We start from the raw sequence: 26,587 nt of genomic DNA, 5'->3' as shown, positions 1-26,587 counted from the left end.
ATCATGAGCTCTTGGTCCTCTTTACTTCCAAGGCTTCTGCTATAATTTTGTTTGTTTTTTCAAATAATGCCATTCGGACTGGTCCTAGGCACCACGGTGGCTCTCGGAGAGCTCGTGGCTGGAGGAGGTGCAGCTTTTGGGTGCCAGGTGCCTGAAGCCCGTGGCAGGTCCCTGCCTGGGTGCTGCCGGCTGGGAGAGGGGCGGCTGGCACCCTGCTTCGGGCTGGGGAGGGCAGGGAGGTGGCAGCCCCGCTCCCATGACAGTGACCCAGGGATGTGGGAGCATCACCGGGGCCGTGTGTGGCTCCTGGGCAGCCACACGCTTGCACAGGCAGCCGGCTCGAAGGGCTCGACCAAAGTGCGGGGCTTCCTCCAAAAAGCCGCCCTTCAGCTCCGAATTTCAGACGGCTCATTTAGTAACCCTCCCCTCAGCCTGACCTTCCTTCTAATTGCATTCCGCGCGTCCCTATTTAGCCATTATCTGCAATTGCTGAGATACAGGTTATTAATTCCTCCCCTGCCCTGACTTTCACTCCGGTGCGTTGGCCATGGTCAAGGTGAGGCTGCCGGGGCTTGCGGAGCTGCCATCTCCAAGAAACTCTCGTTAGGAGATGGTTTTCTCTTTGCTCTCTCCTTGTCTTACACGGTGGGGGTTTATCACAGCACTTGATTACACCTCAAGCTCAGATTTATGGTTGGAAGCACGTTCTTGTGATTTTAATATTCTTGATAGCTCTTTAACGTCTTTCGTTCTGGCATGGTTAGCACTGGAAGAGGAACTAGAGATTAAACGCAGAAGGTGCGTTTAGAAAAAAAAGGAGGTCGTGTCTCGTGGTGGGTTTTTGCTTTTACTTTAACCAGTGGTGTTTGAGCAGAGGTCACCTATGTTTTTTTCTCTCTTCCTGGAGCTTTGCAGGGCGGTGCAATGCCGCTGCTATTCCCCTTGCCGTTGGGCTGAAGTCTGAGGATGTTTCCCCAGGATCAGCTGAGCCGTGGGCAGCTGGTGGCTTTTTGTGAGAGCTTCACGTGGATTCGTGCTAGCCCCAAGTCCCCAGGGCAGGGGAAACCCACAAACACGCACTCTGCGAAGCCCCACGGTGCCTCCTGATCTCTCGCTGTGCCTTTGTGCTTTGAAGCTTGTCCCCAAAGTGCAGAGGGCACATCTCACAGACATGCGGACAGATGCTGGGGCTCTGGGACAGCCACCAGCTGGCACAGCTTTGCGGGGAGAGCGGGCACAGCCCCGTCTGCTCTTCCCACCTGTGGCTCCCTGCCTCCCGCATTGCCCCTTGGCACGTGTGCATGGTTAAAACCAACCAGCCCGGGGCCGTGCACCCTCTTTCTGTGGGTTTGCATCTCACGGGGAGGCACCGCAACACCAAGACTAGGACTATGGCATCGTCCTGCTCTGTGCTGGGGGTCGCCACAGCTCCTTCCCCTCCTGGGCTCGCCACCTGGCAGTGGTTGGGGTTAACTCCCGGATCCAGCCCCTGGTTCACTCGGCCTGAAGCCGCTCGCCAAAACCAGGGCGAAGCGAAGCAGGGGAGGGAAGGCAAATTAGTGCTGGAGACGAGATCCAAAAATAGCAAATTGAGGGCCCAGCCAGGCCACGTATTAAATCTTTCAGGAGAGGCGATCCATCGTGAAACAGGGAGAGCGGGAGGGAATTGAGGAGGAAATTGCACGTGGGGGCAGCTGGAGGTTCACGTGCGTCCGCTTCCCCGCAGCATCCTCCTCGGCCCCGTGCTGCAGCCGGCGGCGCAAGGTGCACCCAGCCCCAGCAGAGCCCTGGCCCGCCATGGCCCCGTGCCAGCAATAATACATTGGCTTTAATTAAAGCAATATTTTTCATCTCTTTCCTACATTACTTGATTATTACTTCAGAACGAGCCAAGGAATTCTTGCTTTCCCCCCCCCCCCCCCCATTCCCTCCCTTCCTCTTTTTAATCCGCTTCCCCCCACTTTCTTTTGCCCTTTTGGTGTCCTTTCTCTCCCCCTCGCCCCCCCGACGGGGTTTTAGCCTTTTTTCGGCTTTTGCAACGCGTTCATATGAGGAAGCCCCGCTCTTGTAAGGACACGCTCATCCTGGTGGGATCTCCTGCTGGCAGCACGGCCTCGGGTGAGGGCGTTTGAGCCGTGGCGAGCAGAAAGAGCAGCACGGTGGTTTCCTAGGGGGAGCGGGCAGCAGCCCAGGCAGTGTCCCCCTGGGACCTAACGCCTCGAGGGGGACAAACGTGTTTGCAAGGAATAATTTTGCTCAGGAAGCAGCTCCGGTGATGCTCTGGGTTTGGCTGGGGCCGCGGGGGGGGGCGGATAGACCACTAACGCTGTCACCCGTCTCCTTCGCAGGCCCTTCCCTTCGGAGGAGACCGCGGAGAACGATGACGACGTGTACCGCAGCCTGGAGGAGCTGGCCGAGTGAGTGCCTCCCTTCCCGGGGGGTCGGGGAACACACGACGGGAAAGGTTGTCCTTTAGTTCCAGCAAAGACTGATGGAGTTTGACAGCAGGGCTGGCAGCGCCGGCCTGGCTGCTTCGATCGTCCCGCCAGGAGATCTGGGGGCTCCTACAGCGCTCTCTCTTTTCCCATGCAGAGCCCTGGGAGACGCCGCTTTGGGTCAGGCCGAGTTCACGGGCGGCTTACGGGGGGGGGCAGCCCATGGGGACCCCCTCCCGCCGCATCCCTTTCTGAGCTGCAGAAGCCCTGGGTGTAATTCCTGCAGCGGGGCTTGCTCCGAGTGCTCTCCGTGGGCCTGCAGGTCGGGAAATAACCCCCACGGTAACCCCAAGGTCCTGCCCTATGCATGAACCCGAGCAATTTATATTTTTGCAAGCTGTGTCTCACTTCAGCGGCACGCTTTCCACGAATAGTTGGGACTGCGCAAAGGCTTGTAGCACCCGCTGTGCGGGGCAGAGCAGCCAAAACGGGGCAGGAGAGAGCCTGTGGATGGGACGGGGATGCCCGGTGCCTCGATGGGTGCCAGCCCCCCGCACCCGACAGGCCAGCAGTGCCTTCCCCTGCCTCTATTTATTTGTGTCCCCGGTGCCTGTGCTTTGCTGCCCCTGAGCTGCGGGGATGATATAACAGGCTTTTAAACAACCTTGAACTAAAACTGGTGGCTGGTGAAACGCTGGCCCGATTGGAATTCGATGGCAATATTCCCACCGGCTCCGGTGGGGCCGGGACCGGACTTACAAAGTGCAGTCTGTTTCAGACGGGGAGACAATCTGGGCGGGTGGATGTGCGGCTTTATACGGTTAAATATTATTGTTCCACAACATAAATAATAAGGCTCCTTAATCCAATGAGTTCCTTATGGCTTCGGTTATTAGGAAAGTAAATCATAAATCCCCCGTACAGGGAACGGAGGATACTGCAATCCCCCGCTCGTGGGTTGGTCCCAGCAACTACAGTTTAATAAAATTTGAACTCAGAAAAGGATCCTTTCAAGAGCAACATTTTCCCCCCTCTCCTAAAGTTCTCAAAATCCCTTTAATATTGGGCTTTTTAAGTTCCCGATTCTTGCACGGGGGCTCTGCAAGGTGCTGTCTGTGCAGGAGCCCCGTGGTGTAGGGCAGGACGCCTGTGAGCGCTGGGGACCGAGGGGCAGCATCCAGCTGTGGCTGTCCCTGCTGCTCCCCATCCCTTCGCTCGTGGCTGGGAGTTGGTCTGGCCCTGGGGGGCCTAAATGTGCCCCGATGGCTCAGAAATTTCTTTCCAATCGGCTGCCAGTGGGACACGAGCTCCTTTCTTCTGTCCCAGATCATCTTCAACTTTTAATTTGTTTTTTCTTCCCCCGTCCTTTGCCAAATCCTCTTCTTTACGTCATTAGGTGGGACCAGTGCTGACAGGGGTGTGTAACCGGGGATAGCTCACGAATTCGTTCATAGGAATCAGTGCTCCCGGCGCGGCCAAGTCGTGCGGAGGCACAACCCGTGAAATGGAGCCGTAATTCATCTGTAGCTGTAAAACAACCCTGAAATGCCGCCGAGAGACCCCGAGCAGCGGGGCTGGTGTGCTGCCTGCTGACTCAGCAGCACCGCTGCCCCTTCCTGCCCCGGCCGAGGAGCATCTCCCCGGGGACGCTCTCGGGCAGCCTGCCGCTCACAATGGTGCGCACTGGGCACCCACGCTGCGCGCTGGCAAGCCACGAGGCCGCATGAGAAAGCTCTTTCTTAGCTGCTGCCGGTCCCCAAACAGCGGAACAAGGGCATCATTCACGGGCTGGGAGTGATTCAGTCCGCCCAGCAGCTCTGCATTGAATATCGCTCACGATCCAGCTGCCTTGGGAAGATGGGAGTGCATCCCGAATGCTGTACCGAGGGTGAGGAAATGATTTGCACAGCAAGCAGTGAAGTGACCCAGTGCACGGAAGAAATCACTAGAAACAGTAAAACCGCGCACAGCAATCTTCCCTCTTGCAAAAGCACTCCCCCATCCCTGCGCTTCTTCTGTGCTGCCTGAACAGAGTTATCCGAGTGGTGATTTTTGCCCTTTGGATTTCTGTGTAGGGATGCACAGCCCTGTGCTTAAAAACACTGCAAAACGTGCCATTGCAGGGTCCCGGCCTGCTGTCCCCACTGGCTTTGCAGGGACAGGGAGGGAGAGGAGGAAGGGGACAACTGGCACGGACTGGGACCTGCCCAGTCACCCCTGCAGGGCAGGGGAGTCCCCCACGTGGAGCTGTCTTTGGGAGTTGTGCTCCTATAGTAAAAAGCGCTGGATAAATGCTGAACTGGTTCAAACACAATGTTTTGGTGGCCGGTGCAATTGTTTTTTTCTTTTTAAAGAATGGCAAAACGCTTCATTTTTAATCTGAAGCACTGAAATGCAGCGGTTTTGTGTCTTCTGTTTGCTCTTTTAGGTGAATTCCTGCTTGGCAAAGCATTCAAAACACAAACAAGTTTGTGACGGAGTTGCGGGTTGGAGGAGCAGGAGCAGCCAGGCCTGTCCCTGTTGTCCCTCCTGCTGATGGCTGTGTCCCCACGGGGGCGGCAGGGCCCCCCCAGGGTGGAAGAGCCGGGCACAGTTGCCAGCACAGGCTCCGGGTGCAGGTCACTAGCAGCACCCTAAGCACCAGGGTGCAGACACAAGGTGTGTGCCCACAGCGAAACGCGGCCACGAGAAGGCTGGTGGCCCTAAAGGACGTCTGTGCCTTGCTGAGCCCTTTGTGCCCTCACCTTTGGGACAGGGCTGATTTTCCATGCGGATTACCTTATCCCCAGCATCGTGCTGTCCGTCCAGGGGGTCAAGACAGATAAATGCATGGAGGCGGATATTTATTTTACATCCAAAAAAAGAGCAATCGGTGATGGAGAGGGGAGGGGAAACCAGAAGGCTATCAGGGGAGCGAGCAAGCTCTCAGATTCCCTGTCCTCAGCCCGCCTGCCCCTCTCTCTGCTCATGCTGCTGTCGGCCAGATGGCAGCCTGGGAGCACCGGGGCAGATGGCGGGGCTGGATGGTGGCTGTGCCATCAGCTCTGGGAGGAGTGGCAAAAGGTCGAGCGTCCTCTGCTGCGTGATTTATTGCAGCCTGCCCGGCTGCCAGGCCCTCCAGCAGCACGTTGGGGGGAAATTTACACAAGGAAATGAGTGGGTCGGGGCGATAACACGGCTGCTTTCGCTGGAAACTGCTGAGAAGAATCAAAGCAGCGTTTGTCCGGGTCTGTGCGAGCCTCCTGGCAGCAGGCAGTGACCCGCCGTGCTGCTCAGCACCATCCTGCCCGCTGCCTCTGCATCTCGGGGTGGCCCGAGCCACTCTGGCACCTCCCAAGTCTTACTTGGCACTTCACCTAAATTTTCTCTGCTGCTGCTTCACCACACCCCGGTTATTGTTGTCACAATAAATTTATGAGGGCAATTAATCCTGGTCCTCTTTACAGCATCAGAACCTTCCTTATCACGAACCCGCCCCGCTTACCTTCCCTCTGCAGGGCCCTGGCCCTCTGCTGGCACGGAGCATGGTGTGTGGGTTACACCCAGGGCAGGTTCGGGGTTGTTTGGTAGGTATTTGAAGAATCTGGAGTCGATTCACAGAAGAACTGTGAACGGTTTGACACAAAGCATTCCCTTTGTGTAACTCTTGCCTCTTTTTCTCCTCTAAAAGTGAGAACTTGTGCCCAAGTGATGCTGCTCATGTGGGCACAGACTTTGCCCCAAAGCTGTCCCCTGCTATGAGCTTCTTGCTGAAGTTTCTTCCATTTCTTTCCGTGCTGTTACCAGTGGTCCTTGTCACATCTTCCGAAACAGCGATGTGATCAGCAGAATTGCTCAAGTGCATTTAAAAAAAAGAAAGTAATGAATTGAGAAGCCAAGGTGAGATGATAAGTTAGCTGCCACTTTTCTCATTATTTTTCCTGTGTTGGGAAAACCACACATGCCACACAGTGAAATAAATGGCTCTGTGGTCCAGGACACTCAAGCCAGAGCACTTGTACACATCTTTTCATCTCTGTCATCAGCAAAGATTTTTATATGTCTTGCTTTTGCCATCTCTGAGAAAGTGTTGGTTGCTATAACTGCTTGAGGCTCATTTCTGAGATGATAAGGCTCGACTTCTGATGGAGAATGCGAGACCAGAGCAGAATAGATGGGTAAAAGCCTCTCTTGCTATTTCCAGACGTCTCAGTCTAAATACTATCTGGGTAATCAAAACCCTGCAAGATCTCGGGTCCAGCCGCTGCGTTGCACACCTTGCTCTCCAGCACCCTGACACCTAACCCTGCCAGATGCGCTGCCAGCACAGGGCTCTGCTCATCCTCTGGCTCTTAACCCCAGCTGCAGTGCTGGAAATTTGCATTCGGCTTTTGGTCCTCTTATTTTAGCTCCTTCGCCCTCCTCCTTTTGCTCTTCCCGGTGCTTATTTCTGGTCTTTGATCAGTGCAGCGAAGCCGCGCGGTGGTTTTGGGTGGGTCTTGGCGTGGTTGGTTTGGTGCTGAGCGCCTCGCTGGGGCTCGGCTGTGAATTTCTGAGGCTGGTACAAACTCGTCAACTTCCTGGCATTTCTCTGCTTACCTTCCTCATCTGTAATGTCATTGAAAATGTCATCGGTCCCTCTCTTGTGGGAGCTGCTCTCTAGCAGGGCCGCTGCCTGCTTTGGAGGGCATTTGTGCAGAGTGGTCATTACCAGGGAGGAAAAGCTCAGCCAAAAGCACTGGGTTTGCCTGAAATAAGAACAACTCCTATTACTTTGCCCCGAATAAGCTTCCTTGGCGAGGCAAGATGCTGCCAGCCCAAAGCTGTTTGTATCCATCCTAATAACAGCAATTGGTTGCAAAGGTTGCTGTTAACTCTGAAGGGAGGAAAAAAATCCCTTTGCTAAACCCGGAGATGTCAATGAAGCTCCTAATCCAGGCAGTAGATCTCAGGCTCCAGTCCCCATGGGCAGCTCTCAGCTTGCTGCTTTTATTGAAGGACTAAATCCTATCTCTCTGTGAAGAAAGAGGCGGGGGTCTGGCCTCCCCGGGTTGCGCAGTCCATGCGGGGCATGCTCGGGATGCTGACCATACTGCCTCCTGCAGCAGGGCACCGTGCCGAACGCTGAAAATATCTGCCTTTAGGGCGTTTAAAATTTAGTGTCTTCATGGGTCGTTGCTGTGAAAAACCACCCAAAGCCTGTTCTCTTTTTTAATAATGGGTGTGCGTGTGCTTATTTTCCACTCCAGCAGACAAAATACGGCACCGACAGAAGGGGATGGGTTTGAGCACTTCTCTAAGCTCTGAAATGGACGTGTCCTTCCAGTTGGCCTTAGGATTTGGGAATTGTCTCTGTTTTTGTGTCTGGGCAGAAAATAGAGTTAGCGAGTGCTGGTGCTGGTGAGCAGGGGAGCGTTGGCCATGGTTGGGCACCAGCAGCCAGGCTCGCGCTTGCGATATTAACCCAGCCGTACGGTTCCTAACGACCTTCGAGCCAGGGAAATGATGTATGGAGAGGCAGCCAGCAATCCGAGAAGGGAAGATTAATCAGGAAGCAGGAGTTACTTGCTCTGGATGAGGAGAGGAGCTGAGAATATAAATATTGGTACAGATAATAACGGTGACGGCGACGCTTGGGAAGGGGAAGATGGATCACCAGCTATTAGTGGGCATTATTACAGCAGCTGCAATGCATCACTCTGGAAGAATGGGATGGATACATCATGCCAGTGAATTTATTTAAAATCCCCAAACTTTTATTAAATAAATCTGTTTTTAAAAATAGAAAGAGCTGCATTTAGAAAAGAAATAAAGCCCAGTTTTGCAAACAGATGTGCTCTGCTGCTCGGTGCTGTATAATATAGAGATGTCGAGCGTTACATTTTGAGCACGGTTTTACACCTAAACATATTTGTATGTAATTAATACCCATGTTGAAAGAGACTGCTTATAAAATATGTGAAAGCTGTTTGATATTCCAGCATTTCACACTGCCCTGATCCCATGAGGTTGACTTCAGTGGGAGCTGTTAGCAATTTGCACCTGTAGATCTAAGCTCTAGCATTACTGTTGTTAATTGGTATTTATTATGGGTTGAATTTTCAGAAGAGCTCCAAGACTTAGGAGCCCCTGGGGGAGTTTGCAAAGGCTCAGGTGACAATTAAGTACCTAACACTTTCAATAGAAGTTGGGCACTAAGTCACAGGGCCACCTTAAAGCCTGTGCTTGTGGGGACAACTCCTAAGCATCTTGGCCAGTCCTGAAAATGTGACTTTTTGGCTGCTTGATTCATCTGTGATGTAAATGCTGTTACTGGAGTCTGCTCAGCACTGGGACTTAGCATCACAGAGCTGAGCATCTGGTGAGACTCCCTTAAGGCAAAACCTGCATTGGGAGTGTGGCTGCGTGAACGTGTTTGGTTTTTTGTGTTTTTTTTTTTTTTTATCCCCAGCGTTTCTTTTATTCCCATTTCCCAAGCAGGTTGCTGCTGGGGGCTGCAATGTGTCGTGGGGATGCGGCCATGCATGGGCAGGGTGATGCTTCAGCCCTTTCCTCCCTCTACAACCAGCACCTCTTTCAGATACGTGACACTCAGCCCACTTCTGCTGAGCACAGAGGGAGCAAATCGACCCCAGCATGGGCTGGGACGGATCCTGCCTAAGTATTCCCTAAGTTTATTAACTCTGTGTTCAAATGCCCCAATCAGTCACTAACACGGGAGCTGCTCCTTGGCCTAAAGAGCTCACAGGAGATGCGCAGGAGGCTGCGGACACCTTCGGAGGAGTGGATGGACTCAGGCTGGGTCCACATTCACCTTGCCCAGCTGCCAGCCAGCAGGAGGGGCTGGGCAGCGGGGCCAATCCAAAAAATGGCCTTTAATGCAGATGGGGAGCATGGATGGATGTTAACGCCATGGGTCTCGGGGTTTCCTTATGGCTGTGATCGTTCTCCCTCCGATCCAGCGGCAGTGAACGTGCCCTGCTGTCGCTGAGCCGCTCTCCTTCTCGTTCCAGCGAACACGATCTGGGGGAGGATATTTATGACTGCGTTCCCTGCGAAGATGAAGGCGATGATATCTACGAAGATATCATCAGAGTGGAAGTTCAGCAGCCCATGGTAATAATCCATATGTGTTTTTTGAACTGGGGTGGGGCAGGGGGGAAGGGAGAGGATAGAATTAAATAATAAGTGATCTATAGGTGATGGGGGTTGAGGATAGAATTAAATAAGGAGTGATCCACAGATGACGGGGGTTGCTGCAGGGGAGCAAATCACTTTGCATCATCCCTCGAAGCCAAGCTGCCTTGCCAGAGGTAAAAATAAGCCGAGTGGGATGGCACTGGCCCAGAGGGGGCTCTCCGAGGAGTTTTCCAGCACATCACATCGTCTGAAGGAGTCGGGGGAGGAGGAAGGGGAAGGAGAGCTAATAAGCCCAAATGGTAGAAGACAAGCTAAAAATAGTCGTTTGCTGCCGAGCCAGCGCAGCGTGTGTCACTGCAGCCCCTTCGGGGGGCGACGGGGCTCGTACGTGCTCCATCACCGAGCCTCGTGCCCTGTGCGATGGTATTTTTAGATCCGGGCTGGCAGATCTGTGTGCTGAGGGTTCAGCACGTGGCTTGGAGCTTGTTCCTGCTCCTGTCTGGGTGCTCGGAGTTTTCACAGCTGGGATTCCTGGAGTGGGGGGGACTCAGGGCCCCGTGGGGCTTTGTGGAGAAGCAGCCGACCCCATTCGTCACCCCCAAAGACAGCGGGGAAAAGCAGGAGTGAGGCATGCAAGACCTCGTGGAAGGACTTGCATTGACTCCAAGGGGCTCTGGTGCAAGTTTCCTGCTCCGTGGATGGTCCAGGAAGGTGGTGGTGGCTCTTGCATCTCCCCAGAGGTGCCTTCAGCCCCCCTTGCTGCCTGCGTCCCCACTGAGAAGGGCCGCACTGGTTTTTACTGGTGCAGAGCTGGAAGGGAGCCTTCCATCCGAGCACAGGCTTCCAGATTCTCTCCCATCCCCTATCTGCCACCTCTGGATTCGTGTAAACCCCAGTTACTGCCTCCTGCTGGCAAACAGCAGCTGGCCGTGGTGCAGAGCTCCCCGCAGCACAGCAGGATAAGCGCACACGTTGCTGACCCATTAAACACCCCAACCGGGCACACGGGCGGGTGCTGGGAGCTTGGGGACCAAAACCAAGTCTGGCCACATGTGAAGGCTGTGACGATGCTGGATGAGGCGTTTCATCTCTTCACTCCTTGTCTGCAGCCCGAGGAGCTCCAAAAACCTGCCTGGATTAAGGAGCTGGGCACAAAACATCCCCAGGGACCCCTGCCAAAGCGCCCAGAGCTGCTCACAGGCACCGGAGGCGATGCCGATGTCAGCGCAGCCCAGTGGCCACCAGTGCTTTTACCATTTTGCCATCAGTTTTAGAAGCCAGTCGGGCCAAGGACTGTCCTTGGGTAGAAATTTCCCATGCAGAAGGCAAAAAGAGGGAATGGTCCCACCACGCGGGTGCCCAGCAGGCAGGTAGTGCCGGATTAGGGGCAGTGAGAACAGTTTTTCTGTGTCCCCTGCAGTGTTTTGGTTTTTTGGGCACCGCTGAGCAGCAGTGGAGTCAGTGGTTTAACTCCTTTCCTCCCTGCCCTTGAGCAAGAGTCTATTTTTAATACAATCACCCACGTTTCTGTCTCGATATTGGATTTTTTTTTTAAGCTTTGTTGCCATAGCGAGTGTGTAACGCTAATTGGTTTCTTGTATTTCTGCATGCTTCAGATTAGATACATGCAGGTAAGCCGCATCGATTAAAACACCGGTTTGCTGCTAGGTCCGAGCTGGGGGTTATAGCAGGCACACGGAGGATGTGCCTTCCCGTGCATGGTCATTAAATCAAACCACCGACTGAATCACCCCCCAGACTCGGCACTAACACGTGCTTCGCCTCCCACCACGACGCCTCAGCTCCTCTTTACAAACGTAAGGGAAGGGACGCCAGGAGTTGGGGCTTTGAGAAAAAAAACAACACGTGTAGCATCAGATCTGACCTAAAATCGTGAGACTTGGCAGCCCTGGCAGGGGATCTGTAGAAGTCTAACGTATTATTTATGACCCATTTAGGCTCTGCTGTGATTTTCATCTTAAGCAAAAAAAAAAAATTAAAAAAAAAAGAGGAAAAGAGCATTTCTCTCTCATTTATTCTTTAGCCGATAGTCTTTGGTGATGGAGCTATAATAAATGAAAAAATGCAATGCTGTCCATGTTGAAATATCCTGAATAGTAGAGCCAGGGTTTCTTCCTAATTTTTTTGGATAAAAATAGTTTCCTATAACATAAACCAATACCAATACTCCTCTGCCTATCCTAACTCGTGCTCGTCACAACTTTGCCATCCCTGAAGGCCGAAGTGAAGCTCCGGTCTGTGTGAGCAGGACCACCATTAGGACTATCTGAACATGCATCACTTTAACTTTTTTCTAGAAAATGGGCATGACAGAAGATGACAAAAGAAATTGCTGTTTGCTAGAAATCCAAGAAACCGAGGCCAAATACTACAAAACACTTGAAGACATAGAAAAGGTAAGAACCGAGCCATCCTTTTTTACGCCATTGCCTTCCACCCCATCACTCCATCCTGCCTTAATCTTGCCGTGTTAGTTCTTGCTGCGAGAGCTGGCAGATGCGACGAGGCAGGATCAGTGCACTCACATGTTAAATTGCAAGAGGAGGAGGAGGAGGACGCAGAAAACCCATCCTGACAAGCATAAGTGCGCAGCCTGTAACTGCAGGAGCTGAACAGCATATTTTTTTCTGATCACTGCATATTGGAAATAAACTGAAAAATTCCCTGCTGTGTCCCCCCACCCCAGGGTAAGAGGTTTCTGCTCCGCTCATCCTGGCCGGTCTCGCTGATAAGAGCCGTGGTTGCAGATATCTTATCTCTTCGATTGCCACTGAATAATTTGAAGGAGTTTCTTTGTTCTGGGCGTTTTTCAAAAGTGCTGAAGCTGTGCTGACTTGTCATTGAAGCTAATTGGATTAAAAGTAACATTCCACTGCTTGAATTCATGGGTTTTAATTGGGTTTGGTAAATTATTGTTGTGCCTTTCTTTTAAAATAAAACGAGTGCCGCAGCAAGACGGTGGAGTCATGGGTGCTGCCAGAGCCTGGAGGTGGTTTCTGCTCCAAGGAAAGTGGCAGAAATGAAGAACGATAGTGAAAATGAAGCTGCCATTTCTCATCACCGTAACGCTTTTGTTTCCCCCCTTCTGCAATTGTTTGCCTCAGTCTGCTGCAAGTTCCTGCAAAGGAGCTGGGCACGGAACTGAGTGCAATAAAATAACATTTCCCACTTTACAACCAAATGTCCTAATGTGTGCAAATAGCTCTTTTTCTTTGAAAACAGCCATAAACCCTCTGTTTCTGTCTAAAAAAAAGAGTTAAGTTATTGCTTTGATATCCTTCAAAACCGCTTGCAAAGGCGTAGCAGGTTCTGACAGCGTGTTAAGGGCCAGAGGGTCCTGTCTCCAGTGCATCGCATCTGTGTTGTGTTTTTTTTTTGTAGTTACAAGTAATGTGGATATTTCTATTAATATGTATTTGTTCAGAAAGGCATTTCCAATGTAATCATATCAGCTATGCTTTTTCAAGGGCAAAATTCTAGGGAGAGAATCAAAGATGCTTCAGAGCTGCTCACAGCTGCAGCCAAGAGCTGCAACGTGGTGGAAAAACTGGCAGGTTAATAAAGTAAAATAAAGTAAAATAATAAAATAAAATTAAAATAAAATAAAATAAAATAAAATGTAGTTTAATAGAGGTGGTAGCACTGGGGTGCCCTGCACCTCCCCTGCTGGACGGGCCCCTTGCAAATGCACAAATTCATTAAAACTGGGCATCTAGCTGCCAAGGTAAATGCAGCTGGTGAAACAGGAAAGTATCTCCCTTACGCAGAAATAAAACAACACTTGTTCACTCTCCAATTTCAATCCCTTTTCCACTTGCCTCTTGCAGAACTACATGAACCCACTGAAGCTGGTACTGACTCCCCAGGACATGGAAGCTATTTTCATCAATTTGGAGGTAACAACACAAGCGCTGGCTTAAATATTTGCTCTTTTCACGGCAGCTTAGCTTTCTTCCCGCTTAAGAGAAGACTTTCAGATTGCACATTAGATTCATGCGTTCCCATGAACAAGCTCAGTCCTTCCTCTGCTGCAGAGCTTGAATGGGTTTGGGAGATTTTTTTAAGTGCTTATTATTAAAGTCGAGGATTATATGAATTCTAGGTAAGAAAATAATTTTATACAGTGGATGTTCCAAGGCCTGTGTGTATTTTAGCTGTGCTTAGAAACGCTTTGGAAAGATAGCAGGGCTGTTTCAGAAGTAGGCAGGATGGAGAAAAATGAGGAAGCCCCCAGCTGGGCAGGAAGGGCAGGGCGGTGTGGCAGGGATGTGTCTCCTGCAGAAAGGTTGGACGCTGCTGCTCTGGGAACACCGTGGGATCGGGGGGGCTGTTTCCACTCCTGCTGTCGAGCTCTGTCGGCTTGCATTTGTCCTACCTGAATTGCAGCCTTGCACTTATGGCTGTTTAGGGCTGATCTCACCAGGATGGCTTATTTTAAAAACAGGTAAAAAGAAAAAGAAGAGAAAACAACTGCCTGATGAAGAAGTGAACGTGCATGTCTTTAGGCTCTGTTTGCCCGCTTGCTTTAGGTGTGTTTAAAGTATTGATTGTTTCTTCATTTTAGGACCTAATTAAAGTGCACTTCAATTTCCTGCGAGCCATCGACGTCTCTATGATGTCTGGAGGAAGCAGCCTGGCAAAAGTATTTCTGGAATTCAAAGAGAGGTAAAGAGGAAACTCAGCCTTTGGACAACTCTGGTTTTAACAAACTAAGGTTCCCAACTGCATGCGTGTCGCAGACCAATTTCCTAGCAGCAATTCAGCAGCTAGAGGCTCTCGGGCTGCTGAAGCATCACTTGGTGCCTGCCCTTAAATACAACACGTTGGGAGAGGTGTAGCAGAGGGGAGACAGGAAGATAAAGGTGGGAAGGTTTTGATTACGGTGAGCCAGAATGGAATAAAACCTCTCTCACCTGCATGGGCTTTAATGTTGTCTTCTCCTGCGAGCCCTGCTGGGGATTGTAGGGCCTGGAGCATGGCAGCATCAGGCCCTGCAGAGAGACGTCTGTCTGGTCAAAAGCAGTGGTTTGCTATAAAAATCCCATGTTTGGCACTGGCGTTTTCCCGCACCTATGGAATGATGAAAAATGTGAAAGTTGCTTTCGCAAAAATAATAGGTTCTGTGTTTTGGCAGCTGCGAGCAGGAGTACCCCCGAACACAAAGATAAGGTTAATAAAAGCCTTTAATATCCTTAACACTAATCAAAGGCCTGATTCATTGTGGACTCATGCCAGGGTGTTATTTCACTGTGATTAAACCAGTGTCTAGACATAGAAATGCCATTCAGAAGTCAATAACTCCAGAAATACCATCTGCATTAATAATACACCGTAAGGTCAGATATTCCATCACTCACAGTGCCTCTTTTAGAAAGGGAATGTTTCTTGGATTAAAGGAAAAAGTTTCCAAAGAAGAATGCAAATAACTTTAAAATGCTCGTAAAGCCCACTTAGGTGATTTTAATTTCCTAATTCCTGACCCGGCTCCATGCACATGAGTGCTGTCCCCAGGCAGGAATCCTTTCCTGAGCCTGGGATGGAGCTGTGCAGGCGGGGACAGGGAAGGGATGTGGGCATCCCTGGGCTGACCTGCATGGCTACACAGGAGCTAGGAGCTTGCAAGATGCTGAGGTCAGGATCTGGCCAATTACAGCAATTTTTGGTAAAAAAAAAAAACAAAACCAAAAAAAAACCACAAACCAAACGACAAAGAAAAAAGAAAGAGAAGAAAAGAAAAGAGAGGAAAAGAAAAGAAAAGAGAAAAAAAGAAAAGAGAAGAGAAGAGAAGAAAAGAGAAGAAAATAGAAAAGAAAAGAAGAAAAGAAAAGAAAAAAAGAAAAGAAAAGAAAAAAGAAAAGAAAAGAAAAGAAAAGAAAAAGAAAAGAAAAGAAAAGAAAAGAAAAGAAAAGAAAAGAAAAGAAAAGAAAAGAAAAGAAAAGAAAAGAAAAAGAAAAAAGAAAAGAAACCACTTTTCTATTTGTCACAACAAGGTTTTTTGCATCAGCTCAGAGCACTGCAGGAGTGGAGCAGAGTGTCCCTGTTGCTGCTTCTGTGAGCTCGGCCGCAGCAGAGGGGTGCCCTGTTGTGAAATACTTAGACAAATTTTAAGCTGAGAACGGCGCCAGTCCCTTCAAGGAGAAGAGGCTCCCGAAAGTGGAAAAGAAGAGTTTGGAGCGACTTGATCTAAATTGACAGGATCCTTTCCTCCGTGGGGAAAGGGCTGGGGGAAGGTGGGGATGTCCCCTGCTGCAGCGAGGAGGTGAGGGTGCAGGAAGAGGCAGCGAGCTCGCATGGGGAGATGGCATTGCCCCACTGAGAAGTGAATGTGGGCTTCCAGAGTCCCTGTGCTGAGACCTTCCTCATCTAACGTAGCCATGACAAATAGCTCTTGCTCCTGTCCTCATCCTCGGAGAGGTCCTAGCAAAATGATGTATTGCTGTTCTGCTTTGCAGATTTTCTTTTCTTAAAGGAAATAGTTTGTAAATCTCTTTCTGTGAAAGCTGGAGGTTTGAATTTATGCTCCCAAAGCCTCTCCGAATCTCTCCAAGTGCTGGCAAGATAGATATTATTGTGCCCGCTCGGAAGTTGTCAAGGGGAAAAGGCAGAAGAATAATCTGTATTGGCTGCGGCGTGGTCGGGGACTGCGGAGCCCATAAATCTCTCCATTCAATTACCCGCCGGGTCCGAGGGTCCCACGTTTACAGAGCGACACCGGGGCAGGTGCTGGAGATCGTCCCCATCGAGAAGCGAGGCCCCCGGAATAACGGATGAGTTACAGCGCCCGGCTGAATCCGTGTCTTATCAGCAGCCGTGCAGTTAACAGCGAGGAAGGCGGGGGGAAAACCCAAACCTGTCACGTAGGATTAATGAGCAAAATGGAGGAGAAGGGGGAATCCACAGCAAAACCGCTCTGTTTGTGTCAGGTGTTCAGATTTAGAGCCCGGGGTGCCCTTACAGAGCTGTGCTGTGTTTCCAAAGGCTGTCACAGCCTTCTTTCCCCCAGTCCCCCCCCCTTTCATGGTCTCAGGTGGGTCCCTGTGCCTGTCCCACGAGAAGCACGCAACGTGCTGCTGCCCACCTGAAGCTCTGCTGGGACTTGTCAGGAAGACGTCCTTGGGCTTCAAGGGGCTTCGAAGCCTCTGGTTCCCTGGTGAGGTGCAATAATTACCGCCCGCTTCCAATTCTGAGCTTTTCACAAGAATTGAGAGTTTCTTGCCTTCCTCTGTATTTGGTGGAGCACCCGTGAGGTGTGCGCATTAGTGCCATTGTTTTTTGGGCTGCGAGGAGCCTGGACGCAGGAAGCAGAAGTATTTTGGGGGGGAGGAGATGATCACAAAGACAAATACATAGGCTTGAGCCTTGCAAGGTCTGGTGGCAGCCACATTTGGAAATGCCCTCAGGAAATAGATCTTTGTTGGTGTTTGGTCCTTTTTACCTCTGTGCCTGGAAGCTGCTTGCTTTCGCACACCCTCGCTCAGCCCTTGCAAACCGTAGTGTGGCGTAACCAGAAAACCAGAGAGCATCGTGACCGAGGAGGCACAGCACCAATTAAGACATCGAGGGGATTATGTCGGTGTTGTAATCTTGAGGAAAAGCTGACTCGCAGCAAAAGAGCCGCTGCAGCGAGGCGTGTGCTTGGGCTGCAGGGTTCAGCGCTCGCCCCCTCCATGCATTTCCCTTCATCTGCTGCCCCTCGCTGTGGTCAGAGTGGCCCAAAGCATTGTATTTCTTTTACTGTTTGCAAGAGGGATTTGTCTGCTCTGCCCCAGACACAGGGGGATGAGGGGCTGGGCTGGCTGGGGTCACGGTCTGGCACTCAGGAGCTGGGGCAGGAGCTGCCGTAGCTCCAGAAATGGGGCTGCAGAGCCTCTTTTGCTGAATTGCCCCAACAGCCTCCAGCTCTGCAAACTCCAAAAGATTTCAGCGTTAAAAAGCGCTGCAGTAAAAGAGCGTTAATACTAAGCAGTTACACGGGGAGTAGCTGTTCACCTTGTCCTCCCACCACATACGTGCACATAGATCTTTTATAACGGGTTATAACTGCCAGCGAGTGTTTCTGATTAAATTTGTGATTTCCCCCTCCCCAGGCTACTGATTTACGGCAAGTACTGCAGCCACATGGAGTACGCCCAGACCACGCTCAACCACCTCATCGCGAACAGGGAGGACGTGCGGCAGAAGGTGGAGGTGAGCGCCTGGGGGTGCCGAGGGCTCCCCGGACCCCGCCACGGGTTTGGGAGGGCTGCAGGAGCTGCTGGCGTATTGGAAATGCTGGATTTAGTGAGAGATGGGGGCTGGGGGCTGAGCTTGTGTTACCCCAGCTGGGAGGCAAGAGTGAGCAGAGCTGGGGTGTTTCTTGTCCTGACCCCGTACTTGCCTCTTCCTCTTCCAACCCTTGGGTTAAACCAGACGAAAGCACTTGGGCAGCTTTATTTGTGTGCATAAGTAGAATTGTTCTTTTGGTAGAAACCCAAAGGCATCGAGCATCCATGCGTGGGGACCCAGCTGCCTTCCCGAGGTCCCACGCGGTGCTGGGGACAGTCAGAGACAAACCCGAGTCCTGCACAACTGCCTTGATTTCCCCACTGTCCTCCTGCCCCAGCACGAGGGCTTGGGGTAAATAGGGGCACATCCAGGTGCTGAGTAGCTCCAAGGAGCCCCAGAAGGAGGGATGTGCTGTTTAAGCTGCAGTTTTTCTCTAATTCCTGCTTTTGTCTTGATGCTGATCCGAATTTGCGGGGCTGTCTTTGCGTCTTACCTTGTTTTCTGCAAATGCCCCTTGACTCTTTGCACAGAAGTAGCAACCCAATTCGGGGATAAGGCTATGCATTCGGTAATTATTTTAAACATCTTCCCTGGATTTTGCATCAAGCTTTCACAGTCTGAGCTGCGTGCTCTGCTGAAGGCTTGGTTGCTGTGACATCCCCTTGCTCCTGTGCTTTTCCGTTTGCTCCCTCCCTCGAGGCAGCTCAGCCGATCCTCCTGAGGCCACGGAGAGGTCCTGGGCTAGCACAGCCCCGTATCCAAACGGGTCTGGGTGAAGGTAGCTGTGCAAAACTTCCTGTGATCACATTAGCTTATCGTAATGACTTAATGCTTATCAGCAAAGCCGCAGCAACTGTCTGCGTGCTTGCTCCTAGCCCCTTGCAAATAAAATGCATTAGTTCAAGCCGGTGAGGAGGTGAGTTAAGCTAATGCGTTTCATTTGACATTTCCCGAGGTCTAGGAGCACTCGCGTGCTCTCCTAATGAGCAGCATCTCATTAAGCTGCGGTAGCTCAGCTGCATGAGATTGCCTGCATTTTAGGGTCCAGCCCCTGTGTGTTATTCCTCGATAACCTCCACGGTGGCAGCCCTGGCAGAGCCTGCGAGCAGTTTCCCAGCAGAACAGAGGTTACAGAAGCAAAATATTAGAGCTGTGGAACTGTTGCGTGTTTGTTTTTTATTGTGGGGTAGTCATTGTTTTCCCTCAGCTACTTCACTCCTGCCTTATTGATTTCTTTAATAGGAATGCACACTGAAAGTCCAGGATGGGAAATTTAAATTGCAAGATCTGCTGGTGGTTCCAATGCAAAGAGTTTTGAAATACCATCTCCTGCTAAAAGTAAGTGTTTCAGCATTAGCACTTCCCTCCCGCTGCCATCCTTGCTGTAGCATCTTTTGGCGTTTACAGTAGAGAACGAAGCATTGCCAGATGCAGAGTGAGGGTTTTTTTTTCCCCCCCTTCAAATGAAATAATTACTAGAGCTACTTAACATGACATAATATTTGTGCCGTCTCTTAAAGTGTGGTGACCTGGGGTAATTCTGCACTTGTTAGCCACAAGAGGCAGTTAATGAATATAAAATAAGCTTGCATATAATCTGATTATGTGTGAAATTCCTGCCGTCAGCTCCGTGTAACGGGTCTCTGCAGCACCAGCAAGTTGGCACCGTCCCTGTCCCGTGGTTGGAGCAGCAGCAGCTCGGGGCCCCGCAACAGCAGCGTGGGCAGCTCACCCCATGCATCCCCTGCTTTTGTGTTTCAGGAGCTGCTCAGCCACTCGTCAGAGCGCCCAGAGAAGCAGCAGCTGAAGGAGGCTCTGGAGGCGATGCAGGTACGGGTGTGCAGCAAAGCTGTAGGTGAAAAACAGCCCGGCAGCCCGGGAGAAGGCAGTGTCCCCTCCTTTAGGACGTGTGTGTGTGTACTGATTGCTGTTTAACGGGATTGCTTCGCAGCACAGCTCTTGTCATCACCGTTATCTTCCTCCCTGAGCGTCTGGGGAAGCTGATATTTGTTGACAACGTAGGACTTTTCACTAATTACTGTTGTGTGTAGAGGCCGTGCCGGATTTAGCTCTTGGTTTTTGCTGGTAGGGGTCTGGAGGAGCTCCAGCCGTACCAGCAAGCCTGGGGGCACCACTGGAGTCAGCCCCTGCCTGCACGGGGCATTGCCTGCACGGCGTCATCCAGGCTGAGGGGCCTGCTCTCCAAGTGTATTTTTTCAAAGAAAATGATGTTTCCAGAAACCTAGAATTCTTGTGTCAAAAACTGGATTTGTTTAAAAAAAAATGTTGAGCTTTTGGAGGTGGGGAATCACCCAAATGTTTTTGACTTGGGTACATCCCCTTGCACCCTCCAAATTCACAGCAGGACCATCGCCAGCAGAATCTGATGGGAAGGTGATGGTTGCATCCAGTTTTCCTCTCGTGGAGCACCCCAGGATTCATCCCCGGCATCATTCGTGTGCTCTGAGGTCACTTTGTTTGTTTTCTACCTCCAAGCCTCAGCTTTTTTAATGACACTGCATTTCCTGGCAGTTACATAAGGTTGGTGACCTTTTTAGCTGCTATCCCTGCAAGCCAGTGAAGCCAGAGCCGATATGTAGGTCGTCCTAGCTGAGGTTGTGTAAAGGACATTGCATTCCCTCTCCGCAATACATGACCGTGGCCTCAAATGAACGCTCTGGGCGAGAGAAGGGAGCAGGGGAAGGGATTCTTCCTCGTGCCACAAATCACCTCTGTCCCCAAAATGTCCAGGCTGATGAGACAAAGTGACAAACCTGGTGACAGCTGTTAAACCCTGCTTATGGCCTCGTAATACGGCATCCACCGCTACCTCTGCTAATAAATAAATGTATACAGTCCGGTTGCACTACAGAGTCAGCATTTTTTGGAGGAAGCTGAGAGCTTTGTTTGCTTTCCCTGCCCCATCACCAGGAGAGCACGGATGCAATTCAGACCACACAGGGCTCGCCGGGGGCGAAGGAAGCAGAGCAGTTTGATTTTAATTGATTCGTAAACCGAGGCTTAACTTACAAGTAATGTTTTTCATCGAGATTCCAGCCTTTTTGTTTCCCGTGCTGGCAGACTTTACTGCTGTCCAGGATGAGAGCTGTGCAGGGGGTGCATGCCTACAGCTGGAGATGCATTTCCCAAAGGGCTTCACCTCCCTTTTATTTAGTACATGTGGTTGTTAGCACAAGGCAGCGCCAGGATTTGCACCAAAAAGCCGCACATGGGGGTATTCGGTGCATGCGTTCTCCCTCCACGGGAGCACACGGAGCTGAACCCCAGGGGACGGGGAGGTGAGGCAGGTTCCCTGGTAAATCCTGCAGACCCGGTCTGCACATTGCTGCCGCTGTTTCGAGCCACCAATGATCCTGGGATTGGGTTCCCCTTTTGCGTGTGAGACAGATTTACTCAGCAGAAGGGAACAAATGCTCTGCTGAACGCTCAAGTGCTGACGGAGGATGCCAGCCTCGTTTCATGAGGCTTTTAGTTTTGTCGTTCTTCGTAACCATCCCTGCCACTGGCTGGGTTAGGTATTTGGTGATGTTACGAGTATTGTCATGTCGACGTGTGATTATCATCTGTGATTAACCCTTCCTGTGTTGGGAAGCTGGGGAAGGTCTCGCCTGGAGGGGATGTCTTAAAAAATTCCATGCTCAGATTTAATCCAAAATGACAGGAGCTGTTGTTGAGGACAAGGAGGGAGGGAGCAGATCAGAAGCAAATGGGCAGTGGAGATACAGTCGGAAGGATGTGAGAAGTAGTTTCAGTTGAAGGAGCAGGGTTCTCTCTCTGGTGGGTCAAAATTTGGACAAGCAGGGAATTTTTCAGGGGAGAGCAAGCACCATCCAGTGTCTCCATATTTCCCAAAACAGACTTTTTGTGTGGTTGGAAATCCTGGAGTTCAGAAGCGCTGGATTTAGGGACGCTCTTGGGGGCTGCCAGCAGGGCCAAGCTGGGCAAGTGCCCTTCCCAGCAAATGTGCAGCCCAGGATCCAAATCAGTCATTTTACGAATGTGGGTGTTTTGACCTTGAAGACTGGCTTGGAGCTTTTTTTATCCAGGGCGATGATGGGAATTATGGTGATGAGAGCTGGGAGTAAAGGGTGCTGCCGGGGGCTCACACCAGACGAAAGCCGTGTGTAGGGTTTGCCATCGCGGCAGGAGCTGTCTCTGCCTGCTCGTGTACCACTGGATTAATGCATTGCCCTCTTCTGGGAAATGGGAAAAATTGCAGCAGCTGCCTGGTTGAGCAGTGCCAGCACAGCACAGGGCATAGAGCGTGCCTCAGGGTGCTGGGATGGAGCCCAGGGGCACAGGCAGCAATGCTGGGTGCCAGCATGGGCTCCTTTGCTTTGACTGAAATCGCTGGGTTTGTTTGTAATTCAGCAGAAATCTGCTGAGCTGCTTTTCCTTTTTTTCTGGCGACACCTGTGCTCACAACGCCCTGTGCTTTTGGGGTTCTTGCAGAGCTGCTTCTGGTCTCGTGCGAGGAAAGGGGAGCGGGGGACACGTGTTGTCTGCTTTAGTGGAGGCGCTAGCTTTGTATGGAAAATAAAAATCAACACTCGCTTTTCTTTTAAGGACTTGGCCATGTACATAAACGAAGTAAAGAGAGACAAAGAGACTTTAAAGAAAATCAGCGAATTTCAGAGTTCTATAGAAAATTTGGTAAGTTGGAAGATTCTCCTTCCCAACTTTAACTAGATCAGTATGAACGTATTTGGTTTTTTGGTGCAGTTATTACTGAATTCAGTGTAGATATCACCGAGTTACTTCGGATGTGCTACCCGAGAAAGACCCCTGTGTTTTCACACAGTCCCTGACCATTGTCAGTGTTCACACAGACCAGAAATGGTTGCTTCATAAAAAGTAATGATTTGGGTGTGATACAGGGTGGGTTTTGTTGGTGGTATTACACTGAAAATGCTTCTCCTGCTTTTGCTCATGCTGTTTGTGTAGGGGTGACCCAAGAGTTCCCCAAATCAACTGTCTGTCTGCTATCTAAAGTAGGTTTTCTTTTGTGGTCAAGGCAACAAAACGCTGGCCTAGATGTTCATGCTCTTGAAAGCGTACCAAGGCCTCCTTGGAGGAGGACGGCATGTGCAATACACACCTAACTCCAAAATCTCAAGCAGCTGTTTTAAAGGGAATCTCGACCTCCAAACTCCAGAGGCCTCAAACACATGGTCCTATTACCATGCACCAGCCGACCCCCATCACTCGTGTGCTTTTAGCCCTGAACGAGCCCATTAATTTAATGTTCGGCAGCAGAGCTGCAGGCTAACGAGCTTTTTCCCCCATTTGCGGTGGGGTCAGCTGCAGGCACAGCTGCTCCGCAGGCCAGCTTTACGCTGGGGTAATGCGATTTGGGGTCTGACACCTGAGATGCTTCAAAAGGGCTGAGGGAGGGAGATGCTGAGCGCTGTGCACCCCAAGGGCTTCCCAGAGGCATGGCAGGTTTGGGTCCTTTAAGCCTGGACTTTGAAAACAATGAACTTTTAATTGACGATTATTTAACAGAGGGAGTCAAAATCCTTGAAATTTTCAAGAGAAACCTGCAAAAAAATCTCAGGTGGGATCTGGGCCATTGCATCTCACGGGTTTTGATTGAAGCAGTCTTGATAATCCTGATCTGTGTGAACAATCAGACGTGGCACGCCGTAAAAACGTGAATGTAAATGGGGGCATTAAGCAGCTCCTTCTTGACTTGCAGCAGGCAGAGAGCAGCTTTGACGTGCAGGAGATGAAATGTTAGCAAAGCAGTCACTCCTGTCTGCAGATCAATCCCACACACGTTCTGCTCGGTGTTCCCTTTCATTGCACGGGGCTGGAAGTTGTGGAGTGATTGGTGTTATGTATACAGAGCCCACATGGCACAGCAATGAAATAATTATAGACTATACACACAGCTGGATAAAATATTTATTTTCCTGAATAGCGGTGACTCTTCATGGTATTTTTCTTCCTGTAAGAAGCACATAAGTGGACTGATTCACGGGGCTCGGTGGTGGTGCTGCCCTGAGTAGTGTGCAAGCATTTCAAGCTGAAAAACCAACTGATGAGACCATCGGGTTGGATTCCAATCTGCCCCAATATGCCCAGTCCTGGTTCAGGATGGGTATCAAAACTACGTCAGGATAGGTATCAAAACTACAGAGCCCTGGCTCTGGTTTTGTAGAAACCCCTGTAAATAAAGCTTATTTTGCTAGAGTTTTTCTTTCTGGATCCCAAACCTTCCAAAAATACTTTGAACCCTGCCCTGGGACAGGGTGCTGGTCTTCTCGTGGTCCTCCTCCTGATGCCGGGGCCACGCTTGGGCTTGGGCTGCCCTTGGCGAGGGTGATACCGGGCACAGGAGCTGCAGATCTCAGCCCCGCTTTGCTTTCTGCAGCAAGTGAAGCTGGAGGAGTTCGGGAGGCCAAAGATAGACGGCGAGCTGAAGGTCCGCTCCATCGTGAACCACACCAAGCAGGACAGGTGAGCGAGCAGCAGCATCCTCCTAAAACATAAATGGGCTCTGAAGCGCGGGGAGACCCTTCCCCAAAGTCACTGATTGTCCCTGCTAGGGTGACACAGCCAGCGGAGCTGTTTGGCTACTGCTGCTCTCTGCAGGAAGGGATAGAAAGCACAACTTTAAAAATTTAATTTTTGAAGGAGAAAAGCGGTCCTCAGAAGTTTCCCCCACCCCAAAACGTGCCCTTTGTTTGGCCTCCCCCCTCGCCCCCGGGGCTGCTCTGCAAACAGCCGCTCGGTGACCTGTGCGCTGGGTTAATGCCTCTTGAATTACCCGCACCAGGCACGTGGCCACGCATCTCCAGATATTTTGTGCCCAATTATTCAATTACTGCCTAGAGTCGCATTGACAGAAAGCACCATCGATGTGGAATTATAGCACAGGGAGAGCATTGAGCTGTGCTGGCTGGGGATGCTCTGCAGAGCTTTCCAAACCCTTCCCCTGAACGGGGGCCGTAATTAGAGGTTTGACTGGCTCGCTTGTTTGTTTGCTTGCTTTGGGCAGGTATTTATTTTTATTTGATAAAGTGGTGATCGTCTGCAAAAGGAAAGGCTACAATTACGAGCTGAAAGAAATTATCGAGCTGCTCTTCCACAAGATGACGGATGACCCTATGAACAACAAGGACATTAAGAAGGTAGGTGGACCGGGGATTAGCTCTGCTGGAGAGCTTTGTGGAGCTGTTCGGGCCACTCCTTGGGCAGCACATTTCCAGCAGCCTTTTTAAATAGAATCAGAGCTCGCAAAATGCTGGAACGTAAATGCTCGGCTTTCAGGGGAGCCTTACAGAGAGTTGGGAAATGCTCACAAAGGTGGGGTTGGGCTTGATCCTTTGACTTCCAGCCTTGGAAAACAGCCCTGGAAAGGCTGGGGTGGTTTGCCTGGAGGGAGAGAAAGCGGCTCCGGGCAGCAAGGGTCGGTGGGGAGCAGGAGCAGGGTGTGGGGCAGGGAGGGAAGGTCCCTGGCAAGGCAATGCCAACGCTGCCACCAGCCTGCCAAAATCAGCACTCGGCGAAGGAGCATCATTTTGCCAGTGGTTTGGGGCTTAGCCTACAGCCATGGAAGAAAATCTCCTCCCAGGTATCAGGGACCTGTTAGCTTAATCCACCAAGGTGCGATGCAGGGAGGTGTTGTACAGATGGGAGCAGTGGCTGTCGGGTGAGAATAGCCAATGTTGCCACTTGGGTGCTGAAGAAATGCTGTTAGCTTTGTGTTTTAATGAAATATGTTTCCACTTTGCTCTCCTATGCTTTCTAGTCTCATGGAAAAATGGTAAGCAAAGCACACAATTTTCTCTCGTGTTTCTCTGTGCAGTGTTGTAACGAGACAGGCAGAGCATATGTGCATCGGGCAGGTCAGCTGTTCCTCCTGGGCTGTCAGGGAGAGGAGTAATGGCTGGGGAGGATCCACTGAAGCAGAAAAATCCGGGTTCTCTCATCTGCCACTGTAAAATCCTGTTTGGCCCTAGTGCACAGTGCAGAGCTGATTCAGGCATCGTTAGCTGTAATGTGTTGTAGAGATAGAGAAGCTGTTCTTCCTTCTTCCCTGCTGTTATCCATACAAAGGAGCTGTAGTCCCTAAGGGGCAGGCGTTAGGAGTAGTTCTTGAGAAGCCTGGATAAAAGCGTGCCGTGTCTTGTTGCTCTGGTGCTGGGAGAGCAGCGGTTCAATCGGTCCTCTCGTTTCCTCTTGCAGTGGTCCTATGGCTTCTACCTAATCCACCTCCAAGGAAAGCAGGGCTTCCAGTTCTTCTGCAAGACAGAGGAAATGAAGAGGAAGTGGATGGAGCAGTTTGAAATGGCAATGTGAGTGCCAGGCACGGGGGGAAGGTGTCTCCGGCTTGCTGACTGTCAGAGGTCAGCTCTGACAGCTGAGCCTGTGATGGGGAGGTTCGCGTGGGCTTGCAGGGTGGGTCTCTGCGTAAAAGGAGGTTGGGCCCAGCACAAAATCACCTGCCCTGAGTGTTTGCACCAAAGCATTTCCAAATTTTGCCCGGAATGCAAACAGCCCGGGCTGCAAGAGGCCCTGGGTGCAGAGCGACTCGTGGGGGCAGGTCAGTAACCCCCGGCCCTTCCCCTCAGGTCCAACATAAAGCCAGAGAAAGCCAACGCGAATCACCACAGCTTTCAGATGTACACGTTCGAGAAGACTACCAACTGCAAAGCGTGCAAGATGTTCCTAAGGTGAGCCACGTCCTAACTTTTCTGCCTCTGCACTCAAACACAAAA

General features: G+C 51.0%; 1 protein-coding gene across 2 annotated transcripts in view; it reads left to right on the top strand.

Annotated features, from left to right (window-relative positions):
* The window catches only part of VAV2 (vav guanine nucleotide exchange factor 2), a 126,603-nt gene that overhangs the window by 89,503 nt on the left and 10,513 nt on the right, over positions 1 to 26,587 (top strand). For both annotated transcript variants that reach the window (XM_083807753.1, XM_083807752.1), the window contains exons 4-16: positions 2,349 to 2,417; positions 9,428 to 9,530; positions 11,873 to 11,971; positions 13,403 to 13,471; positions 14,140 to 14,240; positions 17,663 to 17,762; positions 19,083 to 19,178; positions 19,602 to 19,670; positions 22,428 to 22,514; positions 24,238 to 24,323; positions 24,865 to 24,997; positions 26,055 to 26,164; positions 26,441 to 26,542. In XM_083807753.1, coding sequence (XP_083663879.1) covers positions 2,349 to 2,417; positions 9,428 to 9,530; positions 11,873 to 11,971; positions 13,403 to 13,471; positions 14,140 to 14,240; positions 17,663 to 17,762; positions 19,083 to 19,178; positions 19,602 to 19,670; positions 22,428 to 22,514; positions 24,238 to 24,323; positions 24,865 to 24,997; positions 26,055 to 26,164; positions 26,441 to 26,542 — 1,224 coding nt within the window. The remainder of the gene's footprint in view (positions 1 to 2,348; positions 2,418 to 9,427; positions 9,531 to 11,872; positions 11,972 to 13,402; positions 13,472 to 14,139; positions 14,241 to 17,662; positions 17,763 to 19,082; positions 19,179 to 19,601; positions 19,671 to 22,427; positions 22,515 to 24,237; positions 24,324 to 24,864; positions 24,998 to 26,054; positions 26,165 to 26,440; positions 26,543 to 26,587) is intronic.

The sequence above is a fragment of the Anser anser genome (genome assembly GCF_964211835.1).
Source record: "Anser anser genome assembly, chromosome: 21".
In the NCBI taxonomy this organism is placed as follows: Eukaryota; Metazoa; Chordata; class Aves; order Anseriformes; family Anatidae; genus Anser; species Anser anser.
Note: the sequence above shows the minus strand (reverse complement) of the source record. Positions and strands in the feature narration are given on the sequence as shown.